This window comes from Myxine glutinosa, chromosome 6 (genome assembly GCF_964187855.1).
Source record: "Myxine glutinosa chromosome 6, kmMyxGlut1.1, whole genome shotgun sequence".
Lineage (NCBI taxonomy): Eukaryota > Metazoa > Chordata > Myxini > Myxiniformes > Myxinidae > Myxine > Myxine glutinosa.
In genome coordinates, this window is record NC_136266.1 from 29,560,203 (window position 1) to 29,572,764 (window position 12,562).

Below are 12,562 nucleotides of genomic sequence, written 5' to 3' on the forward strand. Positions count from 1 at the left end.
GGACCCGGGTGTTCGTGAGAGGCCGTTGGTGAAGTGTGCGACAGGTCTGGTGTGCGAAAGAGGAGGTGTGCGAGAAAGTCCGACTCTGGGGTGTGTGAGGAAAAAGTGCGTGCCAAGGAGTAGTGAGGGTGCTGGCGAGAGTGAGTCGGTCGTAGCGCGTGTGCGAGGGAGCACATGGAAGCGCGGTGTGGTAAGTGTTACAGAGGGTGTGACGGGAGAGTGTGCGCAGGAGTGTGCGCGAGAAAGGTGTGTGACGGACAGGTGCATGAGGAAAGAGTGCGCTGTCAGAAGTAAGGAAGAGTGTCCACCTGTGGTGAGTGTTACAGAGGGTGTAACGGGAGAGTGTGCGCGAGAAAGGGGTGTGACCGACAGGTGCATGAGGAAAGAGTGCGCTGTCAGAAGTAAGGAAGAGTGTCCACCTGTGGTGAGTGTTACAGAGGGTGTAACGGGAGAGTGTGCGCGAGAAAGGGGTGTGACCGACAGGTGCATGAGGAAAGAGTGCGCTGTCAGAAGTAAGGAAGAGTGTCCACCTGTGGTGAGTATTACAGAGGGTGTAACGGGAGAGTGTGCGCGAGAAAGGTGTGTGACGGACAGGTGCATGGGGAAAGAGTGCGCTGTCAAGAGTAAGGGTGAGTGCGCTGTCAGGAATGGAGGTGAAAGTAGTGAGAGTGACATGGAGCGTGAGTTAGTTGTGACAGGTGAGCGAGGATGTACACCTGGGATGGAAGGATGCACACCTGGAATGGTAGAGCGTGAGTGGGAATGCACGCTGGAATTGGTGGTGAGGCACGTGGTTGGGTGTGCGAATGAGGGCACACCTGTGATTGTCACAGAGGAGGTGACCGAGGAGGGGGTGCGAAGCGGTGTATTGGTGAGGTGTGCGACCAACGAATGTGTGCCAAAGTGTTCGGTGGTCAGGTGTGTGACCAAGGCTGTGAGTGGAATGGGTGTGTAAGGAAGGGTACGAGGAGCATGGGCACAGCTGGATGTGTGAGCAAGGAACGGGCTGCGGGGTGTAAGCGTCCAGGTGAAGCATCGACGTTACACGGGTTAGAGGTTAGAGCGACTTTTAGCCGAAGCAGGCCCTCGGTGCGTGCCGGGCCTCGCTTTGAACGGCCGCGTCCAGGCTCCACTAGGCGGAGCTGGCAGCCCGATAGGAAGGGTCGTTATGGCGACCACGTTTTGTTGAGACGTGCCGGCAGGTCGAGATCGGGACATTGGATGGCTCCACGCCGAGGTGGTGCGTGGGATCTCGGCCCGGGTAAGCCCCCGTCCCTGCCCCGAATGCCGGACGCATCCAGCCGCTGGCACAAAACAACCAGCATCCATTGCTTGGCTTTACGAAGCCGGGCTTTGGACAGGGATTGGCGCACCGAGAGGTATTAGTGAGTCGACTGGGTGATGAGGTTAGTGTTTTGGACCCAAAATTAGAGAAAAACAAAATTTGATGATTGGCAAAGGATTGGCAGATGATGGGCAGTGATTGGCAAATTTTTGATTTGTTGAAATTTGATGTGCAAAATTGGTAGTGAGAGACCCCCGATGTGGTGGGATGGCATCCCTGCCACCCTGCCCAAGTGGGGGGCAAAGGAGCAATAGCTTATGGGGTGTATGGCAGTGAAAACTAGCCCGGGTGGGTTAGGATATTGTGTGTAGGGATCTAGAGAAGATGACCTTAGGTAACGTTAAGGTTAGTTAGTGACTGATACCTGTAGTGGGGACGCAGGTAGATTAGTGTGGATTATAATGACGAGGGAGCGCAATAGTTTAAAGGGACGACTGGGAAGCGCAAGTTTCAGAAGGGAGTAGTTAGCTGAGATGATGCCGTGTTTGTGAGAATTGAACAGGTGTGATTGCACAGGTGTGCAACTGGACAGGTGTGTGGAGCAGTGTATGAGTAGTGAGTGTGTGGATCAGCGCGAATGCGCTTGGGGAGAGAAGGGTGCAGGTGGCACCAGGTGTGAGAGCACAGGTGTGCAGGTACAGGTGTGTGGAGAGAGTTGGAGTGAGTGGTACGGAGTGGTGTGCATGGTGCGAAGGTGTGGATGGGGGAAGAGTGGACCCCTTTCACGAGCACCCGGGGCGGGTAGTGTAAGTGTTAGGTAGAGGGTGCAGGTAAATTGTGGTTGGATATTGGCATTTGTGGTGCGGTTGCAGAATGGTGTTGTGAATGGGTGCATTAGTGTTGTGGAAATGGCTGGGCGTGTAGCCTGTTAGTGTGTGTAGTTGGTTGGGCACTCCACCACTGTGAGGATGTCGGCCAGTTGAGGCCGCAGGTGGGCTCTGGGAGCCGGTAGAGTTGTGGATGGGGCCCGAGGATCCGGAGGACGGACCCGGGTAGCCCAGTGCCAGAGAGGGCACCGAGTGGGGAGAGTGCCAGAGGGCCTTCCCCAGGTAGTTAGGTTAGGGTAAGGAGCAGGTAAGCTCGGAGGCAACTGCAGTGGTGGAGGTGTGCAGGTGGGTAGACCCACTGGGAGAGGTACACGCCACAGCCCAGAAGTTGTGCGAGGGCACCGGGAGATGAATCGGGGGAGTGAGACCCCAAATTGAAGAGCACCACAGTTTGGCCAATGGGAATTGGTTTTTAGAACCCATAGTGTAAGAGGGCCAATGGTTTGGCCGGAGAAAGACCCCGGGTAGTGTAAAGTTGTTAAAGTCATTTAGGCGATAGTTAGGATTGATGAACCTGTCGCACCATACGCAGCCACTTACCTGTGGTGATGATGATGACTCCACACCTGTGTTTTCTTTGTTTGTGTTGCAGAAATGAGAATTGCTGTTGGATTTGTGAGACGCATCACGACGTGGATGAGACATTGGGGTGATTCCATCTCTCCCTCCCTAGGAGGGACTGATGATGAATTGGTGATGGCAAATTTTGATGTTGAGTTGAAAATGGCAAATTTGATTGGTTAGGAGGGAGAGAAGACGAATTTGGTATATGGGAGGAACGGGGAAGACAGTAGGGATGTTTGTTGATTTGTAAAGTAGATGTTTATGGGTAGTGTTGTGTTGTGTGGATACAGTAAGGGGTAAGGGAGGGGCCATGTAGGTTACCTGGTGGGGGGGGGGGGCGTACGATAGGAACGTACCTGTCTCACCTGGTTCCCATGTGCCCCCAGTGTGCATCACCTTACATTGCGTGCACTTTTGCGCCCTTACCACCTTACTCACTTGTCTGCTTCTTTTGTCTCCCACCTCCGAGGATCTGGCTTTGGGGTAGAGAGAGAAGAGAGAGAGGTGCTGGCTGCGCAGTTGTGGGCCTGCACTTTCGCTGTTTGCTGCCGGGATCGATACACCATATGGACCGCAATGTTTGTGGCCACCCACAATGGACCGCAGTTCGTTTGCGGCCAAGCACCACCCGGGGATGGACCTATGGATCAACGTGGCACCTATGCCATACAGGTGAACCACTAATAGTTAACACCACCAAGTGCACCACAAGAAGAGCAAGAGACACCTGCAGGGTTAGGGGTTGTCGAATTTATTTTTATTCCAATGAACAATGGTGACTGCACCGATTGGTGGTGGGGTGGTGCTGTTGATGCTCGGGAAGGGTGCTCTGCACGTTATTAAAGGCCGTCGGCCACAGAGCACTCGTGGGTTGGTGTATCGATGTTGGCAAGCGCGCTCTCTCTCTATGCATAACATCTGCATGTGTTCCTCCAAAAACAGCTCCTGGATCGTAGTGTAAATAGCAGCGTAGTCTTGTAAATAATGCTCCCTACCGGCTGTATGTTTAGTTTGAGAATTCTTTCCGGATTCGGTTATCCTGTGGGTGTGTTTCTGTGAGGAGAAGGGTGCAACGTCGCAGGGGGACATATTTACTCATTTGTGAATATCTGTAAAACTGTCGCACTCAGGGTAGAGTTAATAGTAGAGGGAACTACATTGCGTGCCACACTAAAGTAGGTAAAAATTTATCGGGTCGGGACGCCCCGAGGGTAGAGAAGGGTGCAATGTTGCGAATATGGAATTTGGCCTCCATATCCGCTTGTAAATATTCCCCTATTTTCTCCAATACTCCCCAACTTTCCCCAATCCCCCATTCCCTAGTCCCATTGCATGTAAATAACAATCAGTAGAGCCGACCTTCCCCTTATTCCCCCATTAAATGTCGTGCCCAGGTCCACCGCACCACACGTAGACAACTTTCGGACATCTTCCTAGTTATTCTTATTCTATGTCAGTTAAGGCCTCGTCTCCATTAATTATGACTCTTCGTTGCACCAGAATGTGATTATATGGCATCAGTAGTGAGTTTAGGACCTTTCCCATACCTCCTTCCATCTTCTTCCCCAACAATTACAACAACAACAGAGGAGATGGCGGCGGAGCGGGGGAGGATGCGTCCTCACACCGGCTCGATTAGCTCCAGACCATGCGCTCCACGGGGTTACCACGAAGGGGCTCCTTGTCAGCTCCTCCTCAAGGGCGGAGCCTGGTAACCCCCCGCACCCAATCAGAAGGGCGGACCGATTCCATCTGGGGCGGCGCTAGCGAGCCGAGGGCGTGTCACTCCCCGCCGGATATACGCGGCCACGTAGCGGACGTGACGTGAGATTCGCCCCCAGCTGGAGAAAGACGGACCTGCGAGCGCTGAGTGAGATGCGCCTCAGCTTGGAGAGAGAAGCCACCGCCACCCCCAGCGCGACGATACCTCCCCGCATCTTTGGACCGGACCGGACCGTACTGGACCCTGCTTTGAGCCAAGAGTGCACCTTGAGCCATCGATACCCGCTGTCCTTTTCATCAACCCCCGTGTGAGTCAGCCTTGTCCCGTTTGTCTGTCGTCTGTTGGGAATAATATAAGAGTGTGTCTAAGTGCCTGTCTTTCTGTGATTATAACTCTAGCCCCTGTAATCTGACCTTTCCGTACGAATATAATCTCCTCCGGAGGTCTTGAGAACTGAACCCTTGGTGTCGTATTGTGTTATTGTAATCCAGCCGGGTGTCTTCTTTTTCTTATTGAGCCAGCATCGCGCGACTAGTCAACGTTCGGGCACAATCGGGTAACTTGTGCAGACGTGGTCATACCATAAAACCGCTCGGTAAATAACATCCAAGCCACGTCTGTAACAATATATATAAAATCAAACCCATTACTATTCCCTTGTCACGGGGCCCAGCATTTTTGTTTTCGGGAAGTGAGTTCCAAACGAATTACATAACGAACACAGGTACGCTTATTCATTGAATGTCCAGTGCACGTTCGTATACCTTACACTTCACTGCATTATAATGAATGGTCTGCAAGCGGACATGAACTAGATGTTCACATTGACAAGTATGTCTTAAAGTAGCTGCACATATTGAAAAATGAAAGCTGCACATCGTGTTTTTTTTTACTTCTGTTCATAAAAACTTGTATTTTAAATATTTTTCAAAATGAAAAATCTTTTGTCGATTGCCACTAAAATCCATGAATACTGTACGGATGAGGCCATTGATAGTTGGTTTAACAATTGCTCGGGAATGTGGCACCTAGATCACAAGACTGCAACCAACTACTAGCAATGCCAAGGCCCAGTGAGACATGAGTCAGTTCATCTTAGAAAGTACAGCTGACCCCCTCCTCGTCATAATCCCCATTCTCATCATGATGAAAACTTCCAAGGGACTCCTCCACCTCACAATGATCAAAAATTCCATATCCGGCAACAAATTATAGATGGCCAAGCGATGACATGAGGAAGTACAAATGAGGCGTATAAAAAGAGAAGAGAGTTGGTCAGCACAGAGATAGAGGGGGAAAAAGTTTGACATTCTTTAGAAAAGCTCAAATTTCAATTCCATGCCCCTTCGATCACATCCACAGACATCTGGCCAAGAAATAGAGGAAATGGGGGTGGCGAGAATAAGGAAACGGTGAAAGAGATGACTGATGATGGCCTGAGAGACGAAGGCTTAAAAGACATGATGAAAGTGAGAAATCTGCAGCAATACTTGGAAGGAAAAATTTGGGAAGGTGGGAGAACTATGAAAAAAAAAAAAAAGTTCGAAAAACAACTAAAAACTATGAAAAACGGTTGTTGATTGTTATTTTTGATGTATCTTTGGCGGTAAAATCTCAGATTAGATGTCTGACCTAAACTTAGCTGAAGCTGCATCGTGCTTATCCGTTTCGTTGCAATTACACTCATAATTGAAGTGAAAGCAGTGGAGTTAACCCTCATGAAACTCACTCCTGGAAGAGCTTTTTTTCAACTTCTGCCGGTCTCAATTGTAGTGTTAAGAGAAACAAAATGGAGAAAAGAGAAAGAGAGAAAGAAAGGTAAGTCGAGCGAATCGGGGGACAAAAAGGTAATAGTATCCGCCACCCAAAAGGTAGGTTCATTCAACGACGCAGGTGATTTAAAAAAAAGTTTAACATTAGTCACAGACATAGAGACTTCTCCGAAAGAATGAATACATTCACAAAACTCTCCGCAAGTTTGTGCAGGAATTGAAGCACAGCTGCGACACACATCACTGGCGTGTTTAAGGGATCTGTAACTTCGTAAAACAACGAACAATGAAGGAAAGTGTGAATCAAAAAAAAAAAAACTTTAAAAAAAAACAAAACTTCAGTGAGACAAAAAATTGGCCAATTCAATCTGTTAATAGTGAGTTAAAGTGCTTAAGCTGCTTTATGAGTGAAAAGCAACAAACACTGATAAATATTCCTGCTTGATTCTCGGCATCTATGGCTTTACGCTTCCGCAAACCAAGGACGGACACGGTGATCGAGGCACCTGGGGCACCGTGTGGAGCCTCACAGACCTAACAACGACAAAACCATTCCGCTTTCAAGGTCAATTTGGGGTAGTCCGAGTGTGCAGTTTCCATTTGTAGTTACTCGAGATGGAAACTTTCTCACCGTCTGGCTTTTTGAATAGTGCACTCGATTCCCAACGCTCTAAAAGTAAATAAATTAGGGGATTCAATACAGTATAGTGGATGTGTCAAGGGGCTTTTCCTGGAACCTTGTACGCCTACTTGGACCGTCGTTTGTGCGAAAGCACCTCGATGATGGGATATATATACACATATTACGTACGCAATGGAAGGGGCCGTAAGAACGAGAAAAGGCAGAGAAGAGGAGAAGATAGTAGAGAAAGAGAGAGAGGGGGGGAGGAGGAAAGGGATGTTGGGAGAACATAGGATTTAAAAGAGAGGGGTGCATTGGTGAGGGACAAACATAAAGATTGGAGTGTGTGCACGCACAGGTGACGTCACTATAAAGTGCACGAGATAAACCTCCTCTTGGAACACCATTTAATTTGATCACAAAGACATAGGACGCCTATAGAACATTTTCAAATCTGCATTTTCAGTGATTTCTCTGCTTTGTTTAAATCTTTTTTCAAAATTGGACACGGGCTATATAGTTGCTAAAGTGCTTGGATATAAGCGCTTCGTTAAGGGCGAGTTGCAAAAGTTTTCTAAAAATGAGTAAAATAAAATTAATATCAAAGTAATCCATAGAAGTGCAGAGGGTAGAAGAGTTTGCCTTTTGTCGATTATTACATTTGATCGAAAAATAAATAAATAAATAACAACGACATAAATAAATAAATAAATAAATAAATAAAATGCGGATTCGGACTTGGGAATCTTCGGTGATTTCTTACTGAATCTTAGGTCAATTCTTGATTCCTGCTTCAAACAATTCCTGATTTCTCGATTCCTGCTGATCCTCAATCAAAGCCGAATCTTCCGCGAGAATTGTACGACTTCACGTGTTACCTTAAAACGTAAACATATGACATAGCGTGTCCTAATTGAATGAATATTTAATAAAAAACCAAACAGTTATGTGCACGTGGTACTCACTGTGTTCCTCATCACTTGTGTGGGGTTCGGTGCGTGTCCTCGTTGGATGTACAACTCCTTGTTTTGTGTCCCACGTAGTGCGATTTGTCGCTCCTCCTCCGTGCAGTTGCCTCGATCCTCTCCCACCCACAAGTGCGGTCTTTATCCCAGCCATGCACCTCCCATATGTGATAGCATCTGCAGCGAAACACTTGAAAATCACCAATCCACAACGACAACTGACATTATTGGATCAACAAATTCAAATCCCCAAATGGGTATTTACCAGATCGCAATCTACCACTATAGCATGCATCAAGAACGAGGACGGCACTCAGTAGGGAGCATACATACCTCCACCTGGTTGGCCCGAACACTCAATGGTGAAGAATCACTTTAAAAACTCTACGAGCCGGATCTGGATCTTCACCAAAATTGAATAGATTCTTCCTTATCACAAACACAACCTGTCCAACAAGTTTCGTCCAAATCCATCCACAACTTTTTGAAATACCCTGTCATATATAGTTTTTGTCCCTATCTCCCGAGTGGCGATTTCCTTTAAAAAATTCTACTAGCCGGATCCGAATCCGGATTTTCACCAAAATCTAATCATTTCGTCCTTGTCACTTACCTAACCACTCCGCCAAATTTCGTCCGAATCCGTCCACAACTTTTTGAGCTATCTCGTTCACAGACAAACAGACAGGGGTAAAACATAACCTCCATCCACCTTCGGTGGCGGAGGTAACCAGAATATGGCACTCGGCATAGAGCAAACCTCCGCTAGGCGGAACAGTTTGTGTTTTGTGTCCCACTGGGAGGTCGGCTCAGGATTCAGATCTGAACCAAAATTTAATCGGCTTGTTCTTGTCACTTAACCAACTCGTCCACCAAGTTTCGTCCAAATCCGTCCACAACTTTTTGAGATATCATGCAATATATCGTTTTTGGCCGTACCTCCCAATGGTGAAGAATCAATTTTAAAATTCTAATAGCCGGATCTGAATCCGGATCTTCACCAAAATTGAATCGATTCTTTCTTGTCACATACACAACCTCTCCACCAAGTTTCGTCCGAATCCGTCCACAACTTTTTGAGATATCATGCAATATATCGTTTTTGGCCGTATCTCCCAATGGTGAAAAGTACTTTTTAAAATAGTTGTGTCCGGATCTGGATCTTTACCAAAATCGAATCAATTCTTCCTTGTCACACACCCAACCTGTGCACCCAGTTTCTTCCGAATCCGTCTATAAGTTGAGATATCATGTTATATATCGTGTTTGGCCCTATCACTCAATGGTGAAGAATCACAAAAAAATTCTCGGATCCAGATCCAGATTTTCCAAAAATATAATCACTTAGTCCTTTTACATACCCAACCTGTGTACTAAATTTCGTCCAAATCCGTCCATAACTTTTTAAGACATGCTATATGTCGTTTTTGGCCTGAAATCACTCAATGTGAAGAATCACTTAAAACATTCTCTGATCCGGATGCGGCTTTTCACCAAAATTGAATCAATTCTTCCTCTTCACACACCCAACAAGTCCACCCAGTTTCCTCTGAATCCATCCATAACGTTTTGAGATATCCTGGTCACAAACAGACAGACAGGGGTGAAAACACAACCTCCGCGCACACCTTCAGTGGGGCAGGTAACCAGTGCACGACTCGAAGATAAACCCATCAATTTGACATATAATTCTTTATTCTTCGACCCAAAGACAAGATTTCTGCTCCGACCACATTAACTCCCATGTTTCTGAAATATGCAGCTCTGCTTTAGTTCAATCTTTAAACTACATATATCGCATTAATGTCTCGATTTATCTCCGCAAGAGAAAGTCGATGGACGTAACATTTTCACACCTGTGTTGTTTGTTTGTGAACAGGATATTCCAAAAAGCTGTAGACAGACTTGATGAAGAAGTTGGCTATGTATCAAGGAGTGTTTAGTATCGTCACGTGAAAAAGTAAGTACACCCCATGTAAAGTTTTGACTTTTTCAACATATTTCAACACACAGCTATTTGATCTTCATTTCAACAATATTGATAGATAAAGGTGATATAATATAACAAATATCATGAAACATTTACATTTTGTAGTCCATTGTATAATTTAAATAAACATAAATGCAAATTTCGCATGTGGAAAAAGTAAGTACACCCTTGGCTCTAATAGGTGGTATTGCCCCCTTTGGCAGAAACAACCTCAAGTATGCGTTTCTTATAACTGTCTACCAGTCTCTGACATCGACTGGGAGAAATTTTTGCCCACTCCTCCATGCAGAATTCTTTCAGCTGTGCGATGTTTGAGGGGTTTCTTGCATGCACAGCTCGTTTCGAATCCCCCCTCAACATCTCGATGGGATTTCAATCCGGGCTTTGACTTGGCCATTCCAGAACCCTCCATTTCTTTCTTTTCAGCCATTCCTTGGTGGATTTACCGGTATGTTTAGGGTCATTGTCATGTTGCAAGGTCCACCTCTGGTTGAGCTTCAACTTTCCGACAGATGGCCTCACATTATCCTCAAGCACCCTCTGGTACAATGAAGAATTCATAGTGGATTCTATGATGGTGAGCTGCCCAGGCCCTGATGCAGCAAAGCTGCCCCAAACCATAATATTTCCACCACCATGCTTTACAGTTGGTATCAGGTTCTTGTGGTGAAATGCTGTCTTTGGTTTTCGCCAAACATGTCTTCTGGTACTGTGGCCAAATAGCTCCACCTTTGACTCATCTGTCCAGAGCACATTGTTCCAGAAGTGGTGGTCTTTGTCTCGGTGTTCATTGGCAAACTTTAGTCTTGCCCTGATGTTCTTTCTGGACAGCAAAGGTTTCCTCCTGGCACACCTCCCATGTAGATCAAATTTGTGCAGCCTCTTTCTAATGGTAGACTCGTGCACTTTGACATCAACAGTGGCAAGAGCTACCTGAAGGTCCCGTGATGACATTCTGGGGTTCTTCGAGACTTCTTTCAGCATCTTGCGGTCCGCTCTCGGGCTGAACTTGTTGGGGCGGCCTGGCCTGAACAAGTTGGCAGTTGTTTGGAATCTTCTCCACTTGTAGATGATCTTCCGGACAGTTGAATGATTGATTTCAAATTGTTTGGCGATCTTTTTAAATCCCTTCCCAGACTCATAGGCATCTATAACCTTCTTTACGAAGGCCTCAGAGAGCTCTTTTGATCAAGGCATGGTGACGCCGCACACTTCAACAACAAAGAGCAAACCAAACTAAATGTCTGAGGTTTAAATAACAGGTTCCTCCAAGATCCTCTCTAACGATGTTCTAATCATTTACACCTGAGCTGGTGTACCTGATTCTAATTTTAGGTATTTGAAGTAGTGATAAATGTGGGGGTGTACTTACTTTTTCCACATGCGAAATTTGCATTTATGTTTGTTTAAATTATACAATGGACTACAAAATGTAAATAATAATAATAATAATAATTCATTTATTTTGTATAGCGCTTTTCCAGAAGCCCAAAGGCGCTTTGACAGAGTGGAAAACATAATGCATAACAATACATGAAAACAACAATTGCAAAAAGACAAGAATCAAGAAAACAAACAGCAGCGATATACGGCATATATATAAGACAAGAATCAAAAAGACAAGACAAGAATCAATAGGGAAATATTTAAAGCAAAAGGAGGGAGAAGGAGAAGAGATAGTCAGGGGTTAAATGCTGTGGGTTGAATGTTGAATGCAGCGTTGAACAGGTGGGTCTTTAGTGATGTTTTGAATGTGGTGAGTGAGGAGGAGTCTCTGATGGTGTGAGGTAGTGAGTTCCAGAGGGTGGGAGCAGCGATGGAGAAGGCCCTGTCCCCCCAGGATCTGAATTTGGTCCGGATGGAGGGGGTCAGGAGGTTGGTACCAGCAGAGCGGAGGTTGCGGGTGGGAGTGTGTCTGGAGAGGAGGTCAGCCAGGTAGGATGGGGCCAGGTTATGGAGGGCTTTGTATGTCAAGAGGAGGATTTTGTACTGGATTCTCTGGGGGATGGGGAGCCAGTGAAGCTTGTAAAGGACGGGGGTGATGTGGTCACGGGTCCGGGAATGAGTGAGTAGACGGGCAGCGGAGTTCTGAATGTATTGGAGTTTATTGGTGATTTTTGAGGGTGAACCATAGAGGAGGCTATTGCAGTAGTCCAGACGGGAGGTGATGAAGGCGTGGATGAGGGTTTCTGCAGCCGTGGAGGAGAGGGATGAGCGGAGACGGGCAATGTTTTTCAGGTGAAAGAAGGCTGACTTTGTGATCTGTTTAGTGTATTTGTCGAAGGAAAGGGTTTGGTCAAAGATGACGCCAAGATTCCGGATGTGAGGGGAGGTGGATACTGGGATACCGTCGATGTTGAGGGCAAAGTTATGGGTGGATTTTGTGAGCGTTTTTGGGCCAATGATGATTATTTCAGATTTATCACAGTTAAGCTTGAGGAAGTTGATTTGAAGCCAGGATTTTATTTCAGTGATGCAGTTTGTCAGGATAGAGTGGGTGTCGGTGGAGACGGACTTGGTGGAGATGAAAAGCTGGATGTCATCGGCGAAGCAGTGGAATTGGAGACCATGACGGCGGATTAAGTGACCGAGCGGGGACAGGTAAAGGATGAAGAGGAGGGGGCCAAGAACTGAACCTTGGGGGACACCTTGGGGGAGGGGAGCAGTGGGGGATTTGCAGTTATTGATGGAGATGAACTGGCATCTGTCAGAGAGGTATGATTTAATCCAAGAGAGGGCAGTGCCGGTGACGTT

At 46.7% G+C, this 12,562-nt stretch overlaps 1 protein-coding gene across 1 annotated transcript in view; it reads right to left on the reverse strand.

Moving 5' to 3' along the window:
* LOC137429162 (uncharacterized) overlaps nucleotides 1-7,987 on the reverse strand; it is a 26,750-nt gene extending 18,763 nt beyond the window's left edge. Inside the window, exon 1 of the mRNA XM_078779701.1 lies at nucleotides 7,819-7,987. Within this exon, the coding sequence (XP_078635827.1) occupies nucleotides 7,819-7,830 (12 nt within the window). The 5' untranslated portion in view covers nucleotides 7,831-7,987. The remainder of the gene's footprint in view (nucleotides 1-7,818) is intronic.
* Between the last annotated feature and the right edge of the window lie 4,575 nt (nucleotides 7,988-12,562).